The sequence below is a fragment of the Dermacentor andersoni genome, chromosome 4 (genome assembly GCF_023375885.2).
Source record: "Dermacentor andersoni chromosome 4, qqDerAnde1_hic_scaffold, whole genome shotgun sequence".
Classification (NCBI taxonomy): Eukaryota; Metazoa; Arthropoda; class Arachnida; order Ixodida; family Ixodidae; genus Dermacentor; species Dermacentor andersoni.
Genome location: NC_092817.1, coordinates 141,982,519 through 142,006,797, shown reverse-complemented (window position 1 = coordinate 142,006,797; position 24,279 = coordinate 141,982,519). Strand labels below are relative to the sequence as shown.

Sequence of the window (24,279 nt, the reverse complement as noted above, 5' to 3'; positions counted from 1 at the left end):
TCTCGTTCCATCGCTCGTTACGCGCGGTCCTTAGCTTTTTCTTAAGCTGTCAAGAGATAGAGATATCTGCAGCACGCCAGTCACTACGTCTCCCATTCAAATTTTTTTTTTAATTCGTGCAATTACCCTCTCAACTTGCTGCACAGAATAGTTCCAACTTCAACTACGATGCAAGTAGCCAGGACAAAATCTGCTGCAATAGCTTAAGGTTAAGAAACACAGAGTAATGTGGGCCAACCGCGGATTTGATAGTTTGGTTGAGATTACGAAGATGCGAGGTTCTGCAGGTGGTGCAGTAGGTAGAGAACATCTGACTAACGCTCTATCTGAGAAGCAATATATCTTAAATCTTATATATCTATCTATCTATCAATATATCTTATCTTTAAGTGAGTTAAACGACGACATTAGGAAATTTTTGGTATTTTATTTGACCCAGGAGGACTTGAGTAGTTGAGTGTATTTGCGGGAGGCATTTGTGCTGCTGCGAACTAATTAGGTTGGCGAAAGCGATGACAACTATGACGAGCCGAAACAAGCAAATAATAATAAAGAATGGTCCCACCAGCTCTCGTAAGAAAAGAAGCTTATGCCATCGTTCGAGGACCAGCTTTATCTTACGTGATTTGAATATTGGCAACTGGCGTAACCGCATTTGTGAATGCCGAAGGATGGTTGAGTTCAGCCACGGAATTAGGCTGAAAACAGCAAAGGGCATTCCACTGTCAAAACAATAAAACTAACTGTTACGACTTGCCGCGCAGTATCAGAAGCAAGATCCGGACATACGTGCTAAGCACAGTTATCGGCGTGTTCTTATTTTTGTTTCACTAAATGCTATGTTCAACCGCAGTCAGAGCGAGATGTCACAGAACGAAGACACAGAGCGAGATGTCACGCCAAAACGTTTATATTTACGCTGCCAATTCTGAACGCCTCCCAACGGGCCTCTTCTCTCACCGGAGGTCATAAATAGAAACGCCCGCTAAAACCCATGTAGCTTCTCGCGCAGTCCAGAACACAAATTCCATTTCGCATCACATTCAGCGCTTGCGTCCCCAACTCTGTTTGCCTCACCACCTTCATCTGCCCACGCCTCACGCATTGAAATTCAATTGCACTCGAGGCTTCACCAACCTATACCCTTTAATGTTAATCGCGCACCAAGGAAACCTTGATCGCGGGCACCGCGCTTCGCGATCTCTCTTCTACCCACCGACGGCGACGAGTGCACGAAGTACGCGAGACGAGACCAGTTTTCAGGAGGGGGGGACCTGCAACAGCAGTATGTGCACGGCGCAATCGGGATCTGTCCTCTTTACAACACGGATGAGGCCCTAATCTTTAAGCAGCGCCCGTAACTCCACGAAACCAGCGCAGAGTCCGAGCTCTCTGGGCCGCGTTAACCGAGGGAGGCAGGCAGGCACGTCAACGCCCCGTTCGTATTGCTTTCAGACCGTTGCACCACTCCGAGCGGTCGCATGATTGCTTCCTCTCCTATCGAAAGCACGCGCCGACAGGCGGTTGACGTAAGGGTTGCCTGATATATGACCTTCGTTGCACACTCTGGGATTGCATAAATTAAGACGACCATGTACAGGAAAACAAAAACGGGAGTGCCCGCACGGGAAAGAAACGCTGGCCAATCAAGCACGCGCAGAGTGAAGCAGAAATCGTCGATATGCCCACGGACTCATAAAAGGCAACAGGCAATCTGTGATATCGACAGACCAAAATCAAAGGAAGGCGGGTCGCCTTGCGTTAAAGCGCTGATGCTTCTGTTTTGACTGCTTATTCAGCAGCGTGGTAGTAAACACGATTTAAAATCTAGACAGAGAAATGCCGCCGTCTTTATACGATAGGCGCTTTCTTCCTCTTTAATTGCTGTGATTTTAGAGAAACGAAGAAGCCCAAAGTGAACGGTTAATCGAACTCTATCGTCTCCAGGTGGATATGAGCGAAAATATCATTCCGCCCGTGACTAATATATACGTATACATATACACACACGGCCCACGCCTTTCAGCCACAGCCAACGGTGCAAGAACACTTCCCATCTGATAACACCGCCGTAGTGCGCTTATACGCCATCCGCAAACTAAGGAGGACCGGGATCAGGCTTGTTGTTGTGACGTTGTGCTCCTGCACAGCCCCGGAATTCCAGCACGTGGACCGCTGCCGGTATCGAAAAAAAAAAAAAAAGGCGTTTCGTTATATAAAGAAAAATGGCGGGAGCGCACGGTTCATCCCCACGGCGATCATCGGACGCGATACGCGAGAGCCCGTTCTGGACGGCGACCAGAAAACCGCGTTATACCGGTACACTAGCGCGCGCCCTGCGCTGTGCAGCGGCGACCGTGTGGTCCGCGTCATCAGTAGCGGCGATCTCTGCTGCCGGAACGCTTTCGCTTTCGTCCGCGCTCGATCTTGCCTCCCCGTGAAAAATGGCGTCGCCTTCGTCGCCGCCGGCGCCACAGTGGCGACTTGCGGCGACGGTAGCTCGTCTCTTCTTGTGCCAACGTTCTTTTCAGCTGCCGCGATTAGCGCCGATTTCTTCCGCTAGGGGGCACGGCGCGCGTGACGTCCGCGATGTCGCTGGCGATAGGGCGCTTGAAACATGTACAGCGCGGAACCCTCGTATGGCGTTCTTTCGGTGATACGGTCCGAGCTTTTTGTTTCGTTCTTATTGCACTGCTTCCGGTGAAGTACTCGGCGAAGACGTTGCGTTGCGTCATCCCCACCTCTGATCTCGCGACATAAGACTGCCGCGAGTATTACTGCGCGTGGGCAGCGGGAAGTTCAGAGACCTTGAGGAAACACGCGCACACACACTTTCTCTCTCCAGTGGCGAACAGGACGACGTGGAGCAGTGTGTTTTGATTTACCAGATGACCGTGCGGGAAAAACATGTTCCGAACTAGACCCACAGCTGTACTGTTAGAGGTTGAATGCGAGGGAAAATGCGAAATTACAAAGCACGACTGTTTCGCTGGGCCTCCATTTTTTTTTTACCGAATGCATGTCCACACCTATTAGCGCGGACAGATTTTCGGCGAGACAATGACAGTGCTGTAATATGCAAAAATATTTGAACGAAGCAAGGGAGCCTTTCAAATTTAAATGGAGATCGCGTCAATGATTGCATAGTGGACGAGAAGGAGAACAGCAAGTCTGCTACAAATTTTATTCTTTTTTTTCTTTAGCGAAGCGAGGTAAGAACACACAATATAAGTCAATGTTCGTTATGAATCGCAGTGCAGGAGTTCGCACTGGCCTGTGCAGAGAGAAAATTTGGCGGCTAAATTCAGCATTATCCTTTCCCTTAGAATATCCAACGAATCTTAAGAAACGCACATTGCTTTATTTTGAAAGCGGTAACGAATTTTTAATATGATAAACATACATGCTAAACGGTATGTCCATGCGCAGTTAAGAGCATGAGGCGAAAGTGACACTGTCATGAAGCCCGTGAGGCAAAAGTGACAGTCATGAAGCCAGTGACTTAACTTGCGTCCAAAGTATAATGAGCTGTGCATTTTCTTTAGCTTGTTCAATGTCTGCACTGACCTACTCTGAGTTCGAAGGAGGGGTTGTCCTTTGTAAGCATCTACACCTCTTCAAAGCAATCGCCTATATCTAGATTTAGTTGTCGCACCAGTTCCTTCTGGAATTGAAATAAGGCAGTGTTGCCTAAAAAAGACTCTTTTTGGAATCTACTCAGCCACGTCAAAATGGGCACAAATCCGTCTAGATGATTCACTGAAAACCTCAAGTTCGCTCATAATCGTACACCGTCTGGCTGATAGCCCTGTATAGGCGCGTTCTAATGAAGGAGTACCAAACTATTACCATGCTTAAGGGCATGTTAAAGACAAATATTTCTGGCTTTGTTTTTCGTCTGCAAGGCAGCACCTCTGATGTCCCATCGCGGACTCTATAATAGAGTTTTCCGTATTTTCTTCCCTGCTCACCGGCGCAGCTGTTCGACATCAAGAAGTTCCAGCAGAACGTGTCCCGTGAGCTGAAGCGTGCCTACCCGGACAGGCGGCACCTGGAGGCGCAGTGCCTCAGCTGCGTCTGCTTCGTCAAAGACAGCCCCGAACTCCTGGACTGCGCCGTCTGGGTCATGGTCATCAACATCGTCGCCCTCGACATGCTCAAGACCAAGCTGCCTCCACCCAGTGAGTGCTCTCTCTCTCTCTCTCTCTCCTCCAATCGACCGCTTTGTTGTCGAGCCTCATATGCACAGCTTTTAGCAGGCAGCGTCTAGATCTTGTGCTTAAAATTTCCTGTTGTAGGTATTGCTCGCAGCTCGGTCTACTTCGCAAATGTCACCCCCACATTTTTGCCTTTCTTTTATAACACATCGTTGGCTTACCGGTAGTGGAGTACAGGCTAGCGATATGCCGCTCCAGACGACTGGATTATTGTTCCGCTTTTAGCCACACGTAAGCAGTCGAAGACGTCCAGGTGTGCCACTTTCGCTTTGAGCAGTTCACACCCTTAGTGGTCCTGGCAAAGTGCGAATGTAACTGATCGGCTCCAGTGAGCACGCGCCCAGTGACCCCCCATTCCGGTGTGTTAAACGCTGCGGCGCTGATGTGCGCACCACTTACGGATGTCATTTACACAACGGCACCGGCCGAATCTAATGATGCCCCGGTGCGTAGGATGAAGGGGTGCTTTCGGTTTTTCACATGGCGTGAATCTGTGCGCCGATTAGGTTGTGGTAACAATTATAGCGTTGTAGCTGTACTAGTAGTAGTAGTAGTAGTAACAGTACTATAGTAGCAGTAATATAAACTGCGTACAAATTGGGTAGTTTGGCTGCTGATCCCAGCATTGTAACCAAACCAAAGCTCTAAACAAGATAAAAAGTGCAAAAATAATACAAGAGGCAGAACTTTCACACTGAATAAAAAAGAAAGACTATGAAACTCCACTTTTGAGAACGAACTATACTTAATGGCGATAGCTGGGGGTAATAACCCACGCTACAGTGGCTATCTAGCCACTGTACCCACGCTATCCTACGGAGTTGACCAAACTGCGATGAGAATTTGCAGAGCGTACGGGGAAACTCGTTCTGTGTGCTAGCTCCGCGGCGATTCAGAATGGGCCCGCAGAAACAGGCAGTAATGGCTCGCCATCTAGCGGCAAGAACAGGCAGCGTGCTCTTTCAGTGCCAGTAGCGGACGCCGAGTGCCGCTGCCGACGAAGACCGAATGGCGTTCCATGAGTTATAGTCATGTTGTCACGGCTGTTGAGTTATAGTCATGTTGTCACGGTTGTCCTGTAGCGTAGTTTCCTAAAAAACTTACCACGGTCGAGACGAACTCAAGCGCTGCAGTCGTTCAGCTATCACGCGAACTATGGGTAGTACGTGGATTATTTAATATTAGTGTTTGCAGCTTCAGACATTCTTGTAGCGTTATTAATTCCGCTTCGTCTTTCTAGTACTACCAAGAAATTAGATTTTCTCTAAGCATGCGAGTTTATGTGCCCACATAGCTATCGGGAATTGTTGCATTTATAACGCAATATTTTTGTTGTAAGTTACAGTAGAAGCCCGTTAATAATTTTGCAGAGGACCACGGAAAATCGACGCGTAATCCGAGGTAACGTAACATCCGATAAAACTCGTGGTAGCTCTACCGATGAGACAAGAAGCTACTGTCACACCAAACCTGACTTGACGTTGAATAGGAAGCCAACAAACTATCGAAAACTCTAAATAAAGCTCATTATCGCTTCCTGCCGGGTAGATTGCACGTTAAACACTCTTTTTGTTTGAAGCGGTCGTAGCCGTGAATCACGCTAAATGAACCGCGTAATTTTAATCTGGTGCTCGGATCGCCCCTTCGATAATGAAAGCATCTCACCGAGCACTCACAGCCTTTTATCGAAGAAACCCCGCCGGGTATCGAAGGTTACGTGAAGGCGCCTACGAAGGTGAGTGTGGGGCGACTCCGTATGCCTGTGTTCACCTCCTTCTGCACTTCGACTTCGCGAGCCGTGTTGTGACCGGAGACAGGTGACGATAGGAACACGGCGGTGGCGACTATTCTGCGCCGCACGGCATGTTCCGCGAAGCGGCTGACCATTTTTAGCAGCGTCGTGCACTGCTGTCAAAGTAGGCGGATGACGCCGCGTTGGTGGTGCACCGCATAGCACCCTTTGGACGCAACAACCGGGAAGCGAAACGTAACAAACGGGAAGTTAATACACATGACTTTATGAAAACTATATGGGACGGTACTTCAAGACATCAGGGCTGGGAAAACGTAACACATATGAACGTAGCGACGAGGTCCTATAGCTATCATTCTTCAAAGTCACAAATTCGTTTGAAGCCAGAAAGAGGAAGTTTAGGGAAATCCAGCCAAATCTGGATGAACCATCATACTTGCATCTTTCGTTTACATTGGCGCCGTAGTTCGATATAGTAATGTCTAAGGTCCGTTGAGCATGAGCAAAATGGCGCGTCTCGTCGCACGTGCCTTTTTCGCTGTACCGCCTACCATATACCATTCGCTGCTAATCTACTTCGGTTTATACACAATATAGGCCTACGTCATGGAGCTCACTGCGTAACCGTTTTTCGCGTAGTTTCCCGTCTCAATTTATCCCGCTTGCCTGACTTCTAGTTGAGCACGCGTGGTCGCTGTTTGCCAGAGTATCGTTCGTGGATATCGTAACCTCGTCGCTATCTGATGGCGCGGGCATCACGCATCAAAAAAAAAAAATAAAAAATACTCGCCGCCGAAACCTACGAAAACTCAACGTAGGTGTGGACGCAGCCGCGCGACGCACTTCGAAAGCTTATCTTTTTTTCCTGTTGGCACTGCGGATTTTGATGTCCACCCATCCGCGCGACTCACGAAAAAAAAAAAAAAAACTACGCAGAGGAGGAGAGAGGTCTTCTAGAAGGCGTTTATTGGAACAATGCCGACCGCTCTATAACCTCGTGACGCTTGATGCACGGCGCGCCTCACGGTGATTGCGTGCACCGATGGACAGTCTCGGAACGGAGCGTGCCAAAACGGGAGATGAGAGGATCGAAAAAAAAAAAGCCCGTCTCCGTGCGACTCGTCCGAGAAGCACACGGGCTCGCAAGGAAAACAACGCCCCGGCGAAACGCTGGAGCTTCTTCGGGGCTTCCGCCTCGTTTATATAACCGTGACGGTAAGCCAGCTGGGCTTCGTCTGGCCCGCGTTTTGGCACTGAAAGCGCGCACTTGGCAACGCCGAGCTAGCTCGATCGCTGATCAGGAGGGTGTTTGGCCAGATAACGGCGACGATCACGATGCGACGCGCGTCTGTTATGACGACGCTTCTTGATTCAATTCTTCGGCGCATCCCACGCGCCTCGAGACACGGCCATGACGGCACTGAAGAGGCGTGGCTCTACTCGAAGTAACTTCTGTTGTAACTTGCGCGTGGTGTTAAAAAGCACCTGGTGTTACGTTCGTAATTATTTTTCAATCTTTCTGTGGGCCGTGTTCGAACAATCGTGGAGTTGCAAGGACGATGTACAAGACAAGATGTCGTTGCTCATTTCCCAACTCTCAAAAAAAAAAATGTATATATAAAGAACATAAGTGACCGAGAATGCACACTTAGTTGGTTTGATGAGCTTGGTGAGCGTATATAACGCTTATCAGCGCGAAGATGATGCCACAGCTAATCGATCATATCAAAGGACCCCTCCCATGCTATCGCTTCGCAAAGTTCAGGCGCAGCTGTCACCATCACCGCCGATTTATTTATTGACGTCACTGCACTTGCTCGGCCACAGTGCTTAGCTTGTGTTGCGTGAAGCGTTCAGAGGTTGTTGTGCGTAAATCTTAATGCGGGGTAGGGGTTCGGGTAAGGGGGGGGGGGGGGGGGGGAAGAGGAGGGGTATTTTACAAAATTTGCAGAATTCCAAATCGACCTATATATTATTTCTCATGCCGACATGTTTCAGTGCCCCAGACTTAATGGAAATCAGCCCCACAGACTATAACGAAATAAAGTTCGTTTCGAAGGAAACAATGACGCAGTAAAATTTCATATTTGAATTATCTCGAAATGCATCGCTTTACGAAACGCGCGAATTCAATTTATATGCGTTCTAGTCAGCTACAGCCAGTGGGATAAATATTCGCAATCAAAGTTGTCCTCTCATGGCTTACGACATATCACGGAGCCCTTTATGTGTGCTCGCACTGATTGCCTGTCTACGAGTCATGTGCGACAGCCGCGATTTCGCTACGAAATGACAGCTTCGTCGCAAGCGGTCCACGAGCTCTCGAGTTAACCAAGATGTCACGAGACCGCAGCAGGATCACGCTTTGCGGGAAAATACCGCAATGCACATGTCGGTAGCGCCGCGTGAAGTCGAACCAACCAATTCGCGAAGCCCGCGAGTTTCTCGGTTGCGGGGATAAGAAATGATGAATAATGCCAACGCACTTCACACCAGGTCTACAGATAATGAGTACGAGTATTTGCCACCCGGATTTCCCCGTGCTCATTGCGGCACCAAGTTATAAGGGCACTGTTACATTAACCGAATGAAGAAAAGAGAGAAAGAACAAAGCACGTCTCTTAATACGCAAGTACGACGAATTAACGTATCCATTTCTTGCGTCAAAGGGTCTTCTTAGCCTAGTAATTTCCGCGGCAGTGGAAAGGGCGCGAGCTCCTCTTTCCACCGCGCATACGACTGCAGGCGTGCATATTGTTTCCTGGTGGCCAGTTCAGCTCTCGAAACAATTACGGAAATTGTAACTACGTAATGCGAGGCTCGAGAACAAGCGAGAAGGGTGTAATAAAAGAAGGACATAAAAGATAAAAAACAAAGAGCGAGAGAGAGAAAACAGATTTCTGCACAAGCAAACCACGCTGACTCTGCGTATACAGTAATATACCGCATCACCACTCTCGCCAGAATCCACGCACCTCGTCCTTGGCCTCGCACGTCGGCACTGCCTTGCCGCGCACTTACAACGCAGCCCGCGACCTTTATCATCACGCTTGTAGGGAGGCGGAGGCGTCCGCCCTCCCGCTCGCCCCGCTTTTTGCTCGGCGCACTAAGTACACCCACTATATACCGTTCGCACCTGAGCTGCTCGCCTACCTCCACTCCCATCACTAGCGGAGAGGTTCCCATGACTCACGCGCGAGGAAATTCGGTCCTCCCGAAGGAGGAGAAACAATCTCGAAACAACGCGCGCGTATAATCGCAACCTTCCCCGCGGCCAGAGACCGTTCAGCCTGACCGACCATTATTTACCCGCACGCGGTCATTGGGCCAATGGGACCGGGGCGGCCACGTCTCCAAATTAGAAGCAAAGGGTTGAGACGAGCTCTCTGCCGCGAAGAGTGTTACGCACGAGATCGCCTGGTCAGCTCTTTCTCGGAGAAACAGACTGGGAGGAAATGTGAGAGGGGGAGGGAGGGCTGAGAAAGGGAGGGGGCCGATACGGGGTCTTTACCGCTCGGCGCGATGTTGATCCGAGCACACGAACGCGCGGAAGCCGCAGCCGCCAAAGGTAATCACAGGTTTCGCTCGCGCGCACTCCCGAGCCGACGCGCACAAGGCAGCTACCGTATAGAGGCTGGCTGGAGGCATCGTATGAGCGCGGCGGCGTCTCTGGTAGTACGTGTGTGCGACGCTGTGCCGGGTCCCTGGCCGAGCTCACCGCCTTGGGGCAGGGAGCCAAGCCGGACACAATCTACGAAAGTGAGGCTCTCTCCGAGCACGTACACCCACACGCACACACTGCCGCCAACAGACGATGGCTCCACCTCTCCTGCCAGTGTGGATATCAAAAGTTTAGCAGGAAACAGCGAACGCGAGAAGGTCGGGGTACAGGTAGGTGGGGGGAGTGAGGAGTCTCTTAAGGTTACCGCCGATGTGAAAGAGCTGGGAGAGTACGAAGAGGAGATCAACGACGCCATCTTGTAGTCAGGTATAGATGAGCGGAGTCCGTGCCTGCAATCACGTCAACCCCTCCCTTCCCTGCGGTGTTGTGTACGCGCAAATACGCGCTGCGCGCATAGTTGACAGCCCTGGAAGTTGGGTCTAAATAAAGCAAAAGCAGAGCCGTAACGCTGCGGCTTCCAGCGCACGCGCCTCAAGGGCGCTGGCCCCCGGCACCATGCCTCAAGCCAGCCAAATAGGAGGGGGCGTGGTTGCCGCGCGCGGACGCGCAGCGAAGATACCCCCCTTCCTCGGCCGGCTGTTTCCGCCGCCACCGCCGCACGCGCGCCGTGACCGACCGAGGACAGCGGCGGCCTATCGGAGGTGCCCGACATGCCGCCGCAATCACGGCACAGCCACCGCAGTGAACAGAGGTGGTGGTGGCACGATCTACTTTCTCTCGAGCGCCTTGCGCACACGACAACGAATGCCAACCGCGGAGAGAGAGAGAGAGAGAGAGAGGGAAAGGAAGATAAAGAAATGGACGGGTTGCGAGAATTCGCGGCCCTCTGCGTCGGCGCCCCAATTGCCCCTGTGGCCCACCGCCGAATGGCACATCGTGGAGTCGGGGGAAACCTGACACGCGGAGCGCCAGTGCTTGGCGCCTTTTTGCGAGCCGCGCGTCTGTTTTCGGAATACTGGGCGTCGGGCTATGGAGCGGGAAGACGGTAGGATAAGAGCTTACGTGGAAAGTTGATGAAGGGGCGCTGATCGGTTATTGGCGCGTGCCTTGCCCTCCTTCCCAAACCCCCGCCGAGGCATCCCGGATGAGCGTTGCTGCTTCGCACCTGTCACAATAGGAGGGGGGGGGGAAGGAATCTATGCCTGTGATAATTCAAGCGGCGCCGCATTTGACATTTCGTGATGCAATCCTGTCATGGTTTCGATTTCACTTTCGCCCGACGGGCGCCCACATAAACACAGGGACTGCGAAGTTTATTCCTAATAAGAGAGTGACCTTTGTTCTCGCTACCCCGTTTTATTTTATTGATTTGTCTGTTCTTGGCAGTACGCTTGCGACAATCACGAGTTGTTGTCGAGGCAATAGGTCGACGACACATCGCCTACAGGGCGCCAACCTTTTGCAGTTGTGCAAGAAAGCAAGCGCCACAGAATTGCAGTCCTTGCAGCTAGTCATGCTTGCTTCAATGTCGACGGTAGCTATGTATTTTAGCCGGTCCCCTTACTGCTCAAGCACGGCGGATCCCAGGTTGCTCACTTTTCTGGCGTATTGACGTTTAAACAAAAACCAGTAGCGGGTCGCTATCACGTTCGCATGCCAGATGTAACTTCTTGCAAACGTGCCTTCAAGTTGGACGAATGCAACTGCAGAGCGTTTGCAACTTTGACCACTAATGTAATCGATTATATCATGTGTCTGTCACATTGTCTGTGAAAGGGTGGTGGTGAAAACGCCTTTATTTACAGGGACGACCTCGAGGCTATGAAAAGGTGGGCAAAGTATCGCACGTCTCATATGGGGTAATATGAAATTACTTGCTGAATGCAGGATAGGAGCGTGCGATACGATGAGCCACTTAGCCATTTTAGCTGGCCACCTTCATCTCGAATGTTACGGTGACCCTTGTTTAAACAAAAGTCCGTCAATGAAAAAAGAGGACTTTCACGGCACTCGCTGATTTACTCATATAGGCAACTGCTATCGCGTTTTTTATTCCTTTTTTTTCGGTGATCCCTCTTGACCGAGGCTTTTCTGGTAATTGCATCGTTGAAATTCCCATTGTCTTACCCATGTATGCCGCTTACATCTGTGCCACAGCCTCGCGAGTCGCTCACTCTGTGCACGCGTGCTCTGCGTCGCAGTGTCCAAGCGCCAGAGCGCCCCGAACCTGGTGAGCGTCTTCGACCGGCCGCTGAGGCTGCCCGAGGAGGACCCGTACAGCCTGCCGGGAGCCGTGCCGCGTCAGCAGCCGCAGCCGCCCAGGGAGTCGAAGCCACCGAAGCTGCCGCCGAGGGACTTGCCTCGCGTCAGTGTGCCCAGGGTCAGACACGATCCTCTTCTTCACTTCTCGCAAAGTTTGGGGGGGGGGGGGGGGGGGGGGGCGAGAGTCGGCTAAAGGTAGCTGAAGCCACGGAGGAAGGTTAAATAAGTTGGAGGGAGGGTGTTGTATTAACAAAACTGAAACCAGGAAAATGCTGGCCCGACACGTGATAGTGTCGCGGTGAGCTTTAGCGTGTTACACCACATCGTCACCCGCGCCCAGCGCACGCTGTTGCGAAAAGACAACAGGCGCCACCAGCAACGTGTGGCCGCCGCACTCGCGTAGTTGCCACGAGGACGATATATGTGCACGTGGAAATAAAGCAAACCAAGCTGCTCGAGCGTATCGGAACGAATCTGCGCAGGTTGTCAAAGCACCCGAACGAGTGCGCGTCGATGAAAAACCTACGGGGAACCAAGCACACTAAGACGAGCCCACGGAGTGAAGGATCACGTGTTGGGCCGACTTTTTTGAAAGAGAAACAAGCGAAGCGAATGGATGCACGGAGAGGCGGGTTGCGAATTCTGGCTGTATGACGTAATGCTCCCTCTTAGTTAATTTTCGTGCTCCGTGGCTGCAGTCTATTGGGTTGCCCTGCAGGTCAGCTGAGAAAACAATAAATGAATTCAACACAATATTAACACAAACTCAAAGCATATATCCAACATACGTTATTCACAGGTCTTGTATAGACGTAAAGAACGATTTGCGTGATAGTCCGAAATTATGTGCAATTTTTATCTCGAGGGATATCACGTGCCACATTTTAGCTCCATTAAATTATTCCTTCGCCATAGATGTTGCGACATTTGGGCGGTCTCAAAGTTCCCATCCCAAGCATGTCGCGTATTACGTGGAGGATCCCTTCGTTTCTTAATTTGGCCCGGCTTCTCGCATAATTATTTTTACAGGCATCGTATATGAAACGTTACGCGTTCAAAGTTCAGTTCTACTGCTGTAACTAGGCTAAATTTGTCGAGTTCATCAGCTTGTTACTGATTGCGAGTGCAGTTGCGTCCGTGAATTCTTGGGTTTTACGTGCCAAAACCACGATTTGATTATGAGGGACGCCGTAGCGGGAACTTCGGATCAATTTTTGACGTGCCTCCAATGCACGGGAGGCGGGCGTTTTTTCCATTTCGCCCTTATCGAAATGCGGCTGCTGCGGCCAGGATTTGATCCCGCGATATCGTACTTAGCGTCTGTCTACCAGCGGTCGTCGCTCTTTCTTCGTAAGGCTTGGTCTTAATGTTCTTATTGTCTTTTTCTTTCTTTTTTAGCAGCAGCGTGGTATGCCGGCGCGAAAAAATACAGTCGCACGAATACAGGAATCCATAAGGGTTTCCTTTGTAGCAAGTGCAACGAATGGGCGGATGCCTCATTTTCCCTTCATTTATAACTTCGCTCCACCTTGCGTGTTTCCGCAGAACTATTAGTCAAACTCTTACCTTTGCTTCGAGTTGTTGAAGGATTCGACTTCGCCCAGCCAGCTGGTAGCCGCCTGGTTAGCTCAGATGGTAGAGCGGGTGTTCCGGGAAAGGCGGTGGTCCCGGGTTCTAGTCCAGGACCAGGACGAATTTTTCTACAACTGTGAGGCTTTTCTTTCGAGGAATCCGTACGGGTTTTCCTTGTAGAAATTGTTACGATTGGGTAGATGTCTCATTTTGCCTTTATTAGTCGCACGTAATACGTCATTGTGATGCAGCTATCTGATTTGCTTGCTTTACAATGCTAACATAGGAATAGGCCCTATAAGAATGTTACTAATGACAGGAGTGCTTTCAATGAATAGAAATTTAGTTCTCTGTACGTGGGGCGCACGTTGCAGAGGATGCGCTATTTGGAGCTTTTTGCAACTTGCGGGCATTGAGTTTTGTCTTCACATAGACTTGTGTCGTTACTATGCGCCATTCTCTGTTTCTTTTTTCGTCTCTCTACACCTTCTTTTGCACCGAGGTTAAGAACATTTCGCACGCTCACGCATTTGTGGTCCGAAGTGTATCATATGTATGTTGAGAAGGCGTGCAGGACAGCTTCGTTAGATACATTATGCTGTCGAAACACGGCACACGCTGGCTTTGCAACAAACATCGCAAAGATAGAAGCCGGGCTATTGAAATTATATTTGCGAGGATACTCCAACATCAAACAAATTACGTTGTTTCGCTTCTGGGTGGCATGAGCGCCAGTAATTTTTTTTACTGTCTAAATACGCCTGTGGCGCTAACAGCGCCAAGAATCATGAAAGCTATAAGCAGCCTTCTTGCTGCCCCCCCCCCCCCCCCCTCCCTGCAGTATCTTCTACCTCTGCCCGCGAAGATGACTGTGCTGTGCTGTCAAGTGTAGACGTACGCGTTGCACAACAAGCAATATGCTCAGCAGCCCTCATCATATTCACGATACCACCTAGAGACACTTCACTCAGGACCACCTCTCCGCCTTTCTGCCATTAAATATTATCCCTCTTGTACACACAAACCTGTCCTTCCCTCAGGTAAATTGCGAAGGTTTTGTTAATTTTCGTCGGATCCTTTACGTCAGATTATTTTGCCAGGCTGCATTGCCGGCCGGTGATGTAACTGTCCCCAAATCCTTCTTCTTTCTACTTGCAGCCTGACTACGAGGACGTGGATCCTGCAGTCCGACCTCCACCTCCTATCAACCGGAAAAAGAACCCTGGTTTCTACGGTAAGTTAACAACATGTCGGTATCATTTTGCCGCACCTGACATCACAACTTCTCGAGTTCCTTATATGACTGAGGTGTGTTCTATTCCTTGACTTTAACGGCGACGTCAACTGAACCAAAAGTCAGGATGTTACGTACAACGTCTATTCTGTCCCTCCACTGCAGACATACTTGTGAGAAGACGCTCGAAAGGACAGTTTCGCAAGCACGCGAAAGGTGCCAATTGATTGATTGATTGACACATAGGATGAGGGGATAACAAAGACGCAGTGGACGGGAAGAAGGGAGAGTTGTGTGGCCACGGGAACCTCGGCTGCCTGTCTGCCTTGCCGGCACCTGAACTGTCGTGCGGCCAAAGCATAGTAAAGAGAATGGCCAATAGGCGGGGGATGCGTACGCAGATGATTAGGCTGCTTTGTTTTTGTTTGTTTTTTCGAAAAAAAATAAGGTACCTGATCTCAAGACGATCTGACAGTGTGATCGCATCTAAGCTTATAATCCATTATGTCGCAAGTACTACTTATTAACACAGTCCTCGTCATCGCGTAAGAACGGCAACGTCTTCGCTTCCAACCCACGAAAATATAGCTACATCATCAAATGCTCTTTCCGAGTTAGGTTCTCTTTCTGGACATATCATGAGTGAGCGGCATCAAGTCAAGGAAGACATTCGGTAAGTTTACGCGAACCGATAAAACTGTGTTGAATTGGCGTTCGGCGTTACCGTTCTGTGTCATATTGGAGGAGCGTGGCTCAGGGTTGGCCAACGCGAACAGGGTAGATTATTCACGCGGGTCGACCCACGGCCAAACCGACGCTCCAGCCGACTGAAAGACGTAATACATCGAACGGCGATTCAACACGCCTTGCTTGGGTTCGTGTATAAACGCGGCGAATCTGTGTCTGGGCTTGACGAACTTCACTCATGAGACGTCCAGATTAGAGCGGTCGATTTAGCCAGACCCAAATCGCAAGTTTCATGTAAACATGGTTAGCATAAGTCATCGACTGTCAGGTGACCCACAACGAATAACTCGCCTCTCTGTTCGGTATCAATTCTCTCGCTTTGTGTCGGCCGCAGAGTGGAACTCTATCCGACCAAAACACGCACTTGGGCATCTCCCAGGCATTTTGGCTTGCACAGTTCCGCCGAGACCATACAGGGACCGCGATCAACGCACGTCTTCGTTAAAGCTTTCATCGTACACAATCACGGCAAGAAGTGGCCGCACAGACTCGTCGCAAGCCTAATGTGCGAGACGCGTCAAAACCAACGCAGCGGGGCTCGCGGGAGCCCGCCGGCGTCTCCTTGAACCGTCCGCGTCGAGGGAAAAAGTAACCGTTGCGAGTAAAAGATCGTGGTGGCCCGTCACCAAGGGGGCCGGTGCCCACGCGCTCCGTTTCAAATGGGCGCAGAAGCAACTGTGGAAAAGAAAAACGACAGCAGCCCTGGCCCGAAAGCTCATCTGTCGCCCCGTCAGCCACGGAAAGACAGCCGACGCCCGCGGAGTGATGTCGCTCTTCGCACTCGTTGCCGGCGAAGCAAGCGAACCGGCGCCTACTGACTGGCGACGCGAGGTCGAGACGCGTGCGAAACCCCCCGCACTTTTTTGTTTTCGACTCTGTGAACCGCGGAACGCCATGCGCACAGTGTAGCACAGTGCATGGGGATAGGACGGCCATCTTATACGGAGAAACTATCGCAGCGGTGGTTTTCCTGCGGCGGCGGCGGCGGAAGTGGGGCAGCGTGGGCGGTATCAACTAATTAACTTATTTCGAAGTTTTGCGTGCCACAACCAAGGTAGTGATCGTGAGGCTTGTGCCCCCCCCCCCCCCCCCCTCAATAGTGGAGGGCATCGGATCAAGTTTGACCACACACGCGCGTTTGTGTTTTATTAACGTGCGCCTAAATGCAAGTGCACGAGCGTTCTCGCACTTCGCTTCCGTCGAAATGCGGCCGCTGGGGCCGGGATCGAACCCGCGACCTCGAGCTCAGTATCCAGCAGCTAGGGCACGGGCGTGTTGTATGCAGAGGGGAGCCGGCTCAGTAGAGCCGGCACAACGTGCAGGAACATCCGTCTGATGTAGCGAAGAGTATAGAAGTACTAAGTTCTGTATAGTGAAGCGCCTGAAAATACTCGGATATAACGAAATAATTGCAATGTGCCTGAATAGATTTTGGGTATACTTAAACCACTGGGACTTCTGAAGGGCGTGACACCTTCCTTATAGGGCTTCACGGTCTTCGATATATGACTTGCATAGATATATCGGGGAAGTTTCTCTCTCTCTCTTTTTGTTGTAACGAATTCCGAATATTAGCGCGACGGAAACCGTTTCCGCCAGTCGTCACCGGCGGCGGCGCGCCGTTAGGACGAGCGGCCAACGTCGTCAGTCGGGGAACGCCGAGAACGGGGACAAGCGCGTAGGTCGGTGCAGGTTCGCAAGGGCTGCAGTTTGCAGACGGCCCTTTTTTGAGAGAATCCTCGAGCGCGCGCGCAGGACGCTCTTGCGGTGTTGGCTGTACAGCGCGCGCGCGCGCCTTGAGTTCGTGGGAGGCCCTTGAGACGCGCTCGGGAGGGCTTCCTTCCTACTCTAAATGGGACGTGCGTGGCCTGCCCCCCCCCCCCCCCCCTCTCTCACCGTTGTATAATGCCAGGTACCGCGCGGCACACGCATCCGATACGCTGGCTCGCTGTAGCGCAACCTCTCGTGTTTTTTTTTCTTCTCTCTATTTCTCTTTATTTGAAGATTGGCTTTCTTTTGTTGGTTAGCTTTCCCGCGCTCAGCGTAAACGTGCATAAAATAGACAAACAGAAATAAAGAAGGAAGGAAGAAGACAGCGTTCCCACCTCCGCGGGGATTGTATAACGTGCGGGTGAATCTCAACAAAGGAACGCCGGCGCAGCCTTGGAGCGTGCATATTACGCGCTCCACGTCACAATGGCGCGCACAGCGAAACAGGCAGTGAGCTTCTCGTGCGAATCGTTCCAAGGCACGGATGTTGCCCCCCCCCCCCCCGCCTCCCCCCCCGCGCGCCAAGCTCTAAATCAACAGGCGCGAGATGTGCTTATCTACATGCTTTTTATCAGGGGGCGGCCGTTTTCATGAGAAAACACGTTTTTCAGTGTCATAGAGAATGGGAAATATATATATATATATATATATATATATATATATATATATATATATATATATATATATATATATATATATATATATATATATATATATATATATATATAACGAGTGCTTAATAAATGAAATAAAGAAGCGATAAATTGATGGACATGAATGTGGATGAAAATACAACTTGCCGTAGGTGGGGAACGATCCCACAACGTTCGCATACGTTCGTTCCCCACTTGCGGCAAGTTGTTTTTGCATCCACTTTCATTTCCATCAATTTCTCTTTGCTTTATTTCATTTATTAGGCACAAGTAATTTCCCCTATGTTGTCGTAGGTGTCAATGTTTGTTGGCTTCCTATGATATAACTAATAAACATAGGGCCCCTCGGTTGTCTACGTATTGAATTATACACTGCAAGAGTGACATATATAGTGACTGAGTTCTTAAAGGACTTGTTGATGGATGAGTCGATTTATCTCTAAGGAAGATACAATGGCATGAACTGATACACCGACACAGAAGGAAAGAGAGTGGGTCGCACCCGTGTTTTCTTTGTGTGGTTGTCTCACCTTGCGTTGTTGCGTTACCCTTGCGCTATCAGAGCAAGAAAGCGAAACCATCACAGGAACACAAAACACTTCACGGGCGGCACTCGTCCTCTCTCAGCTGCTTTTGTCTCTCTCGGCACGTGTGACCACCATGATCAACGCAAATCACGCCTCTGCGACTGCGCGTAACAAATTTGCCCCCGTTCCTCATGTGCAACAAGACGGCGTGCTGACGTAAGGACCCGATTCTCAAGAGCAGCTATACGTGTGGGTGTCCCTGGATGTGTAACGCATCTGAACATTTTCTTGAGCACTGTGACAACCTGTAGCGAGCCTATTGCTTATAATGACTCTGAGACGTTTTCCGAGTCGTCTCAGAAGTTGTGGCCTTCGGGAGACACGAAAAAGATTCTTGTCCGCGGACTGCTCACTGGGCTAACCACAGGAGTACTTGCATAACAGTCTTACCTAGAGAATAATTACCATCCCGACAGTTTGCGCAGTGTCGAGTACAGTTGGCGTCGCACAAAGTGTCAATGCTGAACCTTACGAACTATAAGTAATTATCCTCCTAATATAAACTGTCTTTCAGCTCGGAAAAGAATCGCCGATTCGTGTAATCGTATAATAAGAAAGTACACGCTCAAGTTGTGGCCCTGCTACCGCCAAGGTTCCCCGGAGAGAAAATGAAGACAAGCACACGTCAACAAAGAACGTCGACGGGGCCCGATCTGCCGTCGTAAATTCTCGCGTTGCTTATTGCTGCTCTCGTCCAATATTGCTACTCTAGCACGGCCTGTGTGCTGCTGTAGTTGCTTTCTTTTTTAAGCGACAGATATTTGCCATTATATTTTGTTTACTAGATTTGTCGCACTCCAAATGAGCGCCGCCTTGACATGGTTGCGGCGTGAGATGCTAACACCGAATCGTCCTTCCCACAGATGACCCGTACTACTGCGGCTTCCGGGCGCGCGTTCCCAACTTCGCCAAGCGCGGCCAGGAGGACGGCCACCACGCGGCATCCGGTGCCATGGCGGGCGCTCCCATGCCGCGAAGCCACAGCCAGAACTACCTGAGCCTCTTCAAGGGACCCGAACGATCCATCTACGACTCGGCTTACGGAAGCTGCTCCACCGTCACGCACCGTAAGTGTGGCAACCACACGCAAGCCGATGCCTTGCTTTCTTCTCTTCTTTTTTCTTTTCTTTTTTTCAGTTCACAGCGCCAAACTACGCGAGGTAAAATGTAAACGCCTGCTTCTGCAGTGAGCGCTTGTAATTTGCTTGAGTACGCCTGGACATGCACCACGGGTTGTCTTACAACGATTAGAATGAATGAAGCTTAATGCACTGTATCCGCGTGTACGCCACATAAATGTCGTGTAGCTTATTTCTGACGGCTAATCAACAAAACTGTGATGCGTAAGGATGCGAGATACCGAACAGTCGATTTCACTTCTGAGAGATCCACATTTAATTCGGGACCAATGTATCAGAATCTTGAGGAATTTTACTTACGAAGTGATGAACACGACCAGCTCACGATGTTGTGCCAATATCAGTGCCACGTGTTCCGATTCATTATCCCCTGTGGTGTAGCACTAATGTAAATATTCGACTGCCGTGGTCATCCTATACACCTAGTGGTTTGCCGACGCTCTTATGGAGCTGCAGATGTGTCTAAACCCACCGCTTGCTCTTTCCTTGCTGCGATAGGCACATGTTTCTTAAGAAAGCGAAGAGCTTTTGTTGCAGCTGTCTCACATATGCTTGAAAACAGCACACACACACACACACACACACAAACACACACACACACACACACACACACACACACACACACACACACACACACACACACACACACACACACACACACACACACACACACACACACACACACACACACACACACACACACACACACACGCACACACACACACACGCACACACACACACACACACACACACACACGCACACACGCGCGCGCGCGCGCGCACACACGCACGCACGCACGCACGCACGCACACACACACACACACACACACGTGTTATATGAGTGAGTGAAGGAACTTTATTGCCGGTCCGGCGAGGACGTGAACTCGTCGCACACATGTTATATAGCGGGACACTTCTGTCCCATTATACATACTGTCGTGCGCGTGCAGACTAAACTCCACTTGCCAGTCAGCCCTTGTGCCGTCTTGTATTTCACGCTGTTTTCAAGTATGGAACCTGATCCAGTCAGTCCACTGTCGCACGTAATTAGCCATAGTATCAACTTCGCGGGAATGTAATGACGACAGATTTAGGCCTAACGCGTCGTACTGACCCTCTCCGTCTCTCCCTGCCTACCCGCAGACGCACCAACAGGAGGAGCAGGAGGAGGCTTCAGCGGCGGCTCCAGCGGCGGCTCCAGCGGCGACGACGACTACTCCAAGATCTACGGCCGCATCGGCCGGGGAGGACCGAGCGGCCCCTCGTCGGCCTACAACCAGCTGCCCCGCCAAGTGTACGTCGGCGAGTGGGAATGACAGGCGGCCCGCGACGGGGTCGCCTCCCGTCGTCGAGGCCGCCAGCCTACCGTTCCGCTGTCGCAGCTACCGAACCCGCAGCAGCCCCTCGCGTCGCGACTTCCTCCGCCACTGCCGCAGCCTCGATGCTCGAGGTCCCTGCCGACCGGCGCCGCGGCACCACAGCCGCCGCCCGCCTGGAAGCCGCACAAGAGAAGCGCCCTCTATGGCCGAGTCAGGGCCGTCTTCTCCAGCGGGAAGCACTGATTCGAGCCCCGACCGCCAAGCATGTGCTCGAGAAGAAACCGCAAGCCGAGTGTGACACGCGACACTTTCTGCAGCGCAGAAACTGCTCGAAGAACAGGCAAGACGGGATGGCCGAGGCATCTGCTCTGGTTTCTGCTATTCTCTGGTACCACCTGGACAAGGTAAGCGACGACTGCGGAGACACCGAATTGTGCTCTGCGTAGCGCGCCTAAAGCCCAGGTAGCAACCTCATGGCCGGCAAAAAACGCTGCCTCGCCTGCTATCGGGATCCTGAAGCATGCCTACGTTTCTGCTTTCAAAGACGCCACCGGCCACACGTTTGGAGCGTGGTGAATGTCGTGGAGGCCACCGTGTGCTGCGCCACCACCCCTAATGACGAAGCAAATGAGCATGGAATTGGAAAACGGTCGCGGCTGGACTCGTCTTGCATGTTGCAATCACAAAGAAAACACGGGCCGCTTTCGTCCCGGAAAGTGAGCCACGAAATTTCTCACTCGGCTGCGGTGTTGTTGCCAGACCTGAGGATCACGCACGTCGTCCAATTTTCGCCAAGGGCGACAGACCAGGAGTGCGAATTCCGAGGGACATCCACTGCCGATGTGCCGTGCGGCGGCTTGTTCGTCGAAACAGTGCTTCCAGATTTCGGGCAGGCGGTTGAACTACGGCGGCGTGGCTGCTGTTTTCGACGTGAAAATACGTCTTCAATCTTGCCATGTGGCGGTTCGTCGAAGTCACGAGGTTTATGACCAGATACATGGTCCAGACAAGCCGAGCATCGGGTCCGCGGCTCTATGAGGAACAACGTCTTTTATTTCAATGTTTGTTTTGCATTTGTTTATCGGTGTGCTTGTGCTGCGTGCCCGTGCGTGAATGTGTGTGGCAGGTCGAATGCGAGAGTGAAGAGTGGCCAGCGCCGCATAGCGGGAGGTTGCTTCCTCAGCGAGGAAGGAGAGAAGGACACGTAGGGCGGTTCCGAGTGCCCCGTTATGCAGCAATGATCGAGCGACGAAACGGTGTTCTTTATTTTTCATTTTTGCTTTTGAAGGTGTGCACTGAAACTACTGTGAGACTGTTGCGACCAGCCTGACTGTACATTTTAGGAACCAAGCAAGCACATTCGTCGTCGCCACTGACTCCCGCGACGTGCGCGAAGCAGTGTGCCTCTGCTTGCAATGTTTGTTGTGGTCTCTCCTCTTTTTCTTACTGTTCCAGCCGCACGCAGACGTTCTAGCAGTCAAATTTGGCTGACGATCGCTTCCTTTGTTTACTTGTTTATTTTTCTTTTATCCTACGTTGTTATCCTGATCGCCTGTAGACGAGACAGAACGCTTTGCGCTTGAACGCGAGCTAGCGTCTCGCATGTCGCTTTTATTTCATTGTGGTTATTGTATTTTATTCTAAGCAGTAGAGATGAACGTCGTGGAACCCCGACACTTGCATTGCAGAGTCCTAATCGCAAACGAAATGCTCCCATCGCGAAACCAGGGAAGTAATTCGTCCATTCTTTCCAGTGAACGTTAGTTCTGAACATAACCGGCACAAGTAAGAACACTCTGGGCTTGTTCTTGGAAGCCTAGGTATCCCGTTGATGGCGTAGGGATTTCCTCTGAACAGGCAATGTGTACTGGATCAGCACTCTGCAAAGTGCTGAAAATGAACTTGTACGGTCACTTCACTAAGGTAAGAATGGGGTATCCTCGATGTTCCCTTCTGCAAGTTGTCCCTTTGCCTTGGTTTGTTCTACGTGCGTAATACTTGTTATTGTTACACCGGAGCCCCTGCATTTGTACTCCACTGTATAGATAGTTTGCTCAGTGCTTCGTGTTACCCTTATTTTCGTTTCTACTGCGTTGTGTTGCAATATCTACACGTTGTACTCTTTCTCGCTACTTTTCGCGGAATTCTACTGCAGCAACTGGCTGGGGAGCAAAACGACCAAGGTGTCAAAAAGGGGGTGCTTCCAAAGTGGAAGAAAACAACAGTGCTTTTGTTAAGTTCATCATAACAATGAACAGAGTCTGATTAATCGAACAAGCTAGCACAGCCAGCAATCTGCTGCGGAAACTCGGTGGGAATGGTAAAGCCATTCGGGTAGCAATGATGGCTCCCCAAATAATAGTGACGTCCAGCTGCCGTCACAGTTCCAAGAGTTGCCGTGTTATGCATTGCCATCGTGCACCCCACATCATACGCAACTTAAATCGCAATGAAGATCACAGACCCCGTAACTTTTCTCCATGAAGTTTCACTTCCAGCTATTCGCGGCAGAAAGTTATTCGTAATTTTCAGAAAATTGAAACCACGAAAAACGACCGAACGAGTATGTTTACTGTTGGTCTGACATTCCCCAACCTTGTTTTTTTTTTGTTTTGTTGTTCGCACTTTCTTGTCTTTTCGCTACTTCAAGACAGTGTTCAACGTTGCCAACCCACTGATGACACCTAATTGTTCTCTTACGTGTCCTGTTGTTGACGACGGTGATGTCCGGTAATGCTAAGTTAATGACCTGCAAAAAAAAAAAAAAAGCTCTTTTGCTTCGTGCTGTTGTGGAGAGAATGTACGAAGTGTGACGTCTGCGCACCGATGGTGACGCACATACCTCTCGCCGGAAGAAGGCCCGTTGTGGAAGGTAAAGGAGGAAACAAAAGAGGGAAGAAACTGCCAAGCTTGTTATTGTAATTACAAGTTGTTTTGACTAATTTCTTCGTTATTTAATGAACTCGTGTAGCTTGTTTCATTTTTTTTTTCCTTCGCGAGAAGTTCATTGCTAATAAAAACAAGACTTTCAGACGTTAAGTGTCTTGTGCTCAATTCATTTCCCTCGAAGTTGCGAGGAGCCTGAGCAGACGACAGCATGCCAGCTTCAGTGATGAAGCACATTCCGGGGTGCTCAGAAACAGGTGAACTCAGTGTTTTAGAGAGAAGCACACCTTCAAGCCTTTGTAAAGTGTGCCTCAGAATATAGGGAGGAGCCCAAAGGAGAGGGCGGGGTGTGTGAATTGTAGCAGACATAAATAAAATAAATCTCGTCGCGGCAAGGTAAGGCAAAGTTGAGCAGCACCGCCGCACATGCTGAGTTAAGGCATGCAGCATGTCTGCGCACTGGTGCCGTATTTGTGCTGGAAGCGGCTCTCCTGAAACCTGAAAGTGATTTTCGGCG

At 50.5% G+C, this 24,279-nt stretch overlaps 1 protein-coding gene across 3 annotated transcripts in view; it reads left to right on the top strand.

Moving 5' to 3' along the window:
- LOC126537858 (uncharacterized) overlaps positions 1–23,915 on the top strand; it is a 334,043-nt gene extending 310,128 nt beyond the window's left edge. For 2 of the 3 annotated variants that reach the window (XM_050184937.2, XM_050184938.2), the window contains exons 6-10: positions 3,980–4,181; positions 11,794–11,972; positions 14,585–14,660; positions 19,281–19,484; positions 20,701–23,915. In XM_050184937.2, the coding sequence (XP_050040894.1) occupies positions 3,980–4,181; positions 11,794–11,972; positions 14,585–14,660; positions 19,281–19,484; positions 20,701–20,873 (834 nt within the window). In that variant the 3' untranslated portion in view covers positions 20,874–23,915. The remainder of the gene's footprint in view (positions 1–3,979; positions 4,182–11,793; positions 11,973–14,584; positions 14,661–19,280; positions 19,485–20,700) is intronic. The other variant, XM_055074487.1, reaches the window with a different exon arrangement.
- The last annotated feature ends 364 nt before the right edge of the window (positions 23,916–24,279 follow it).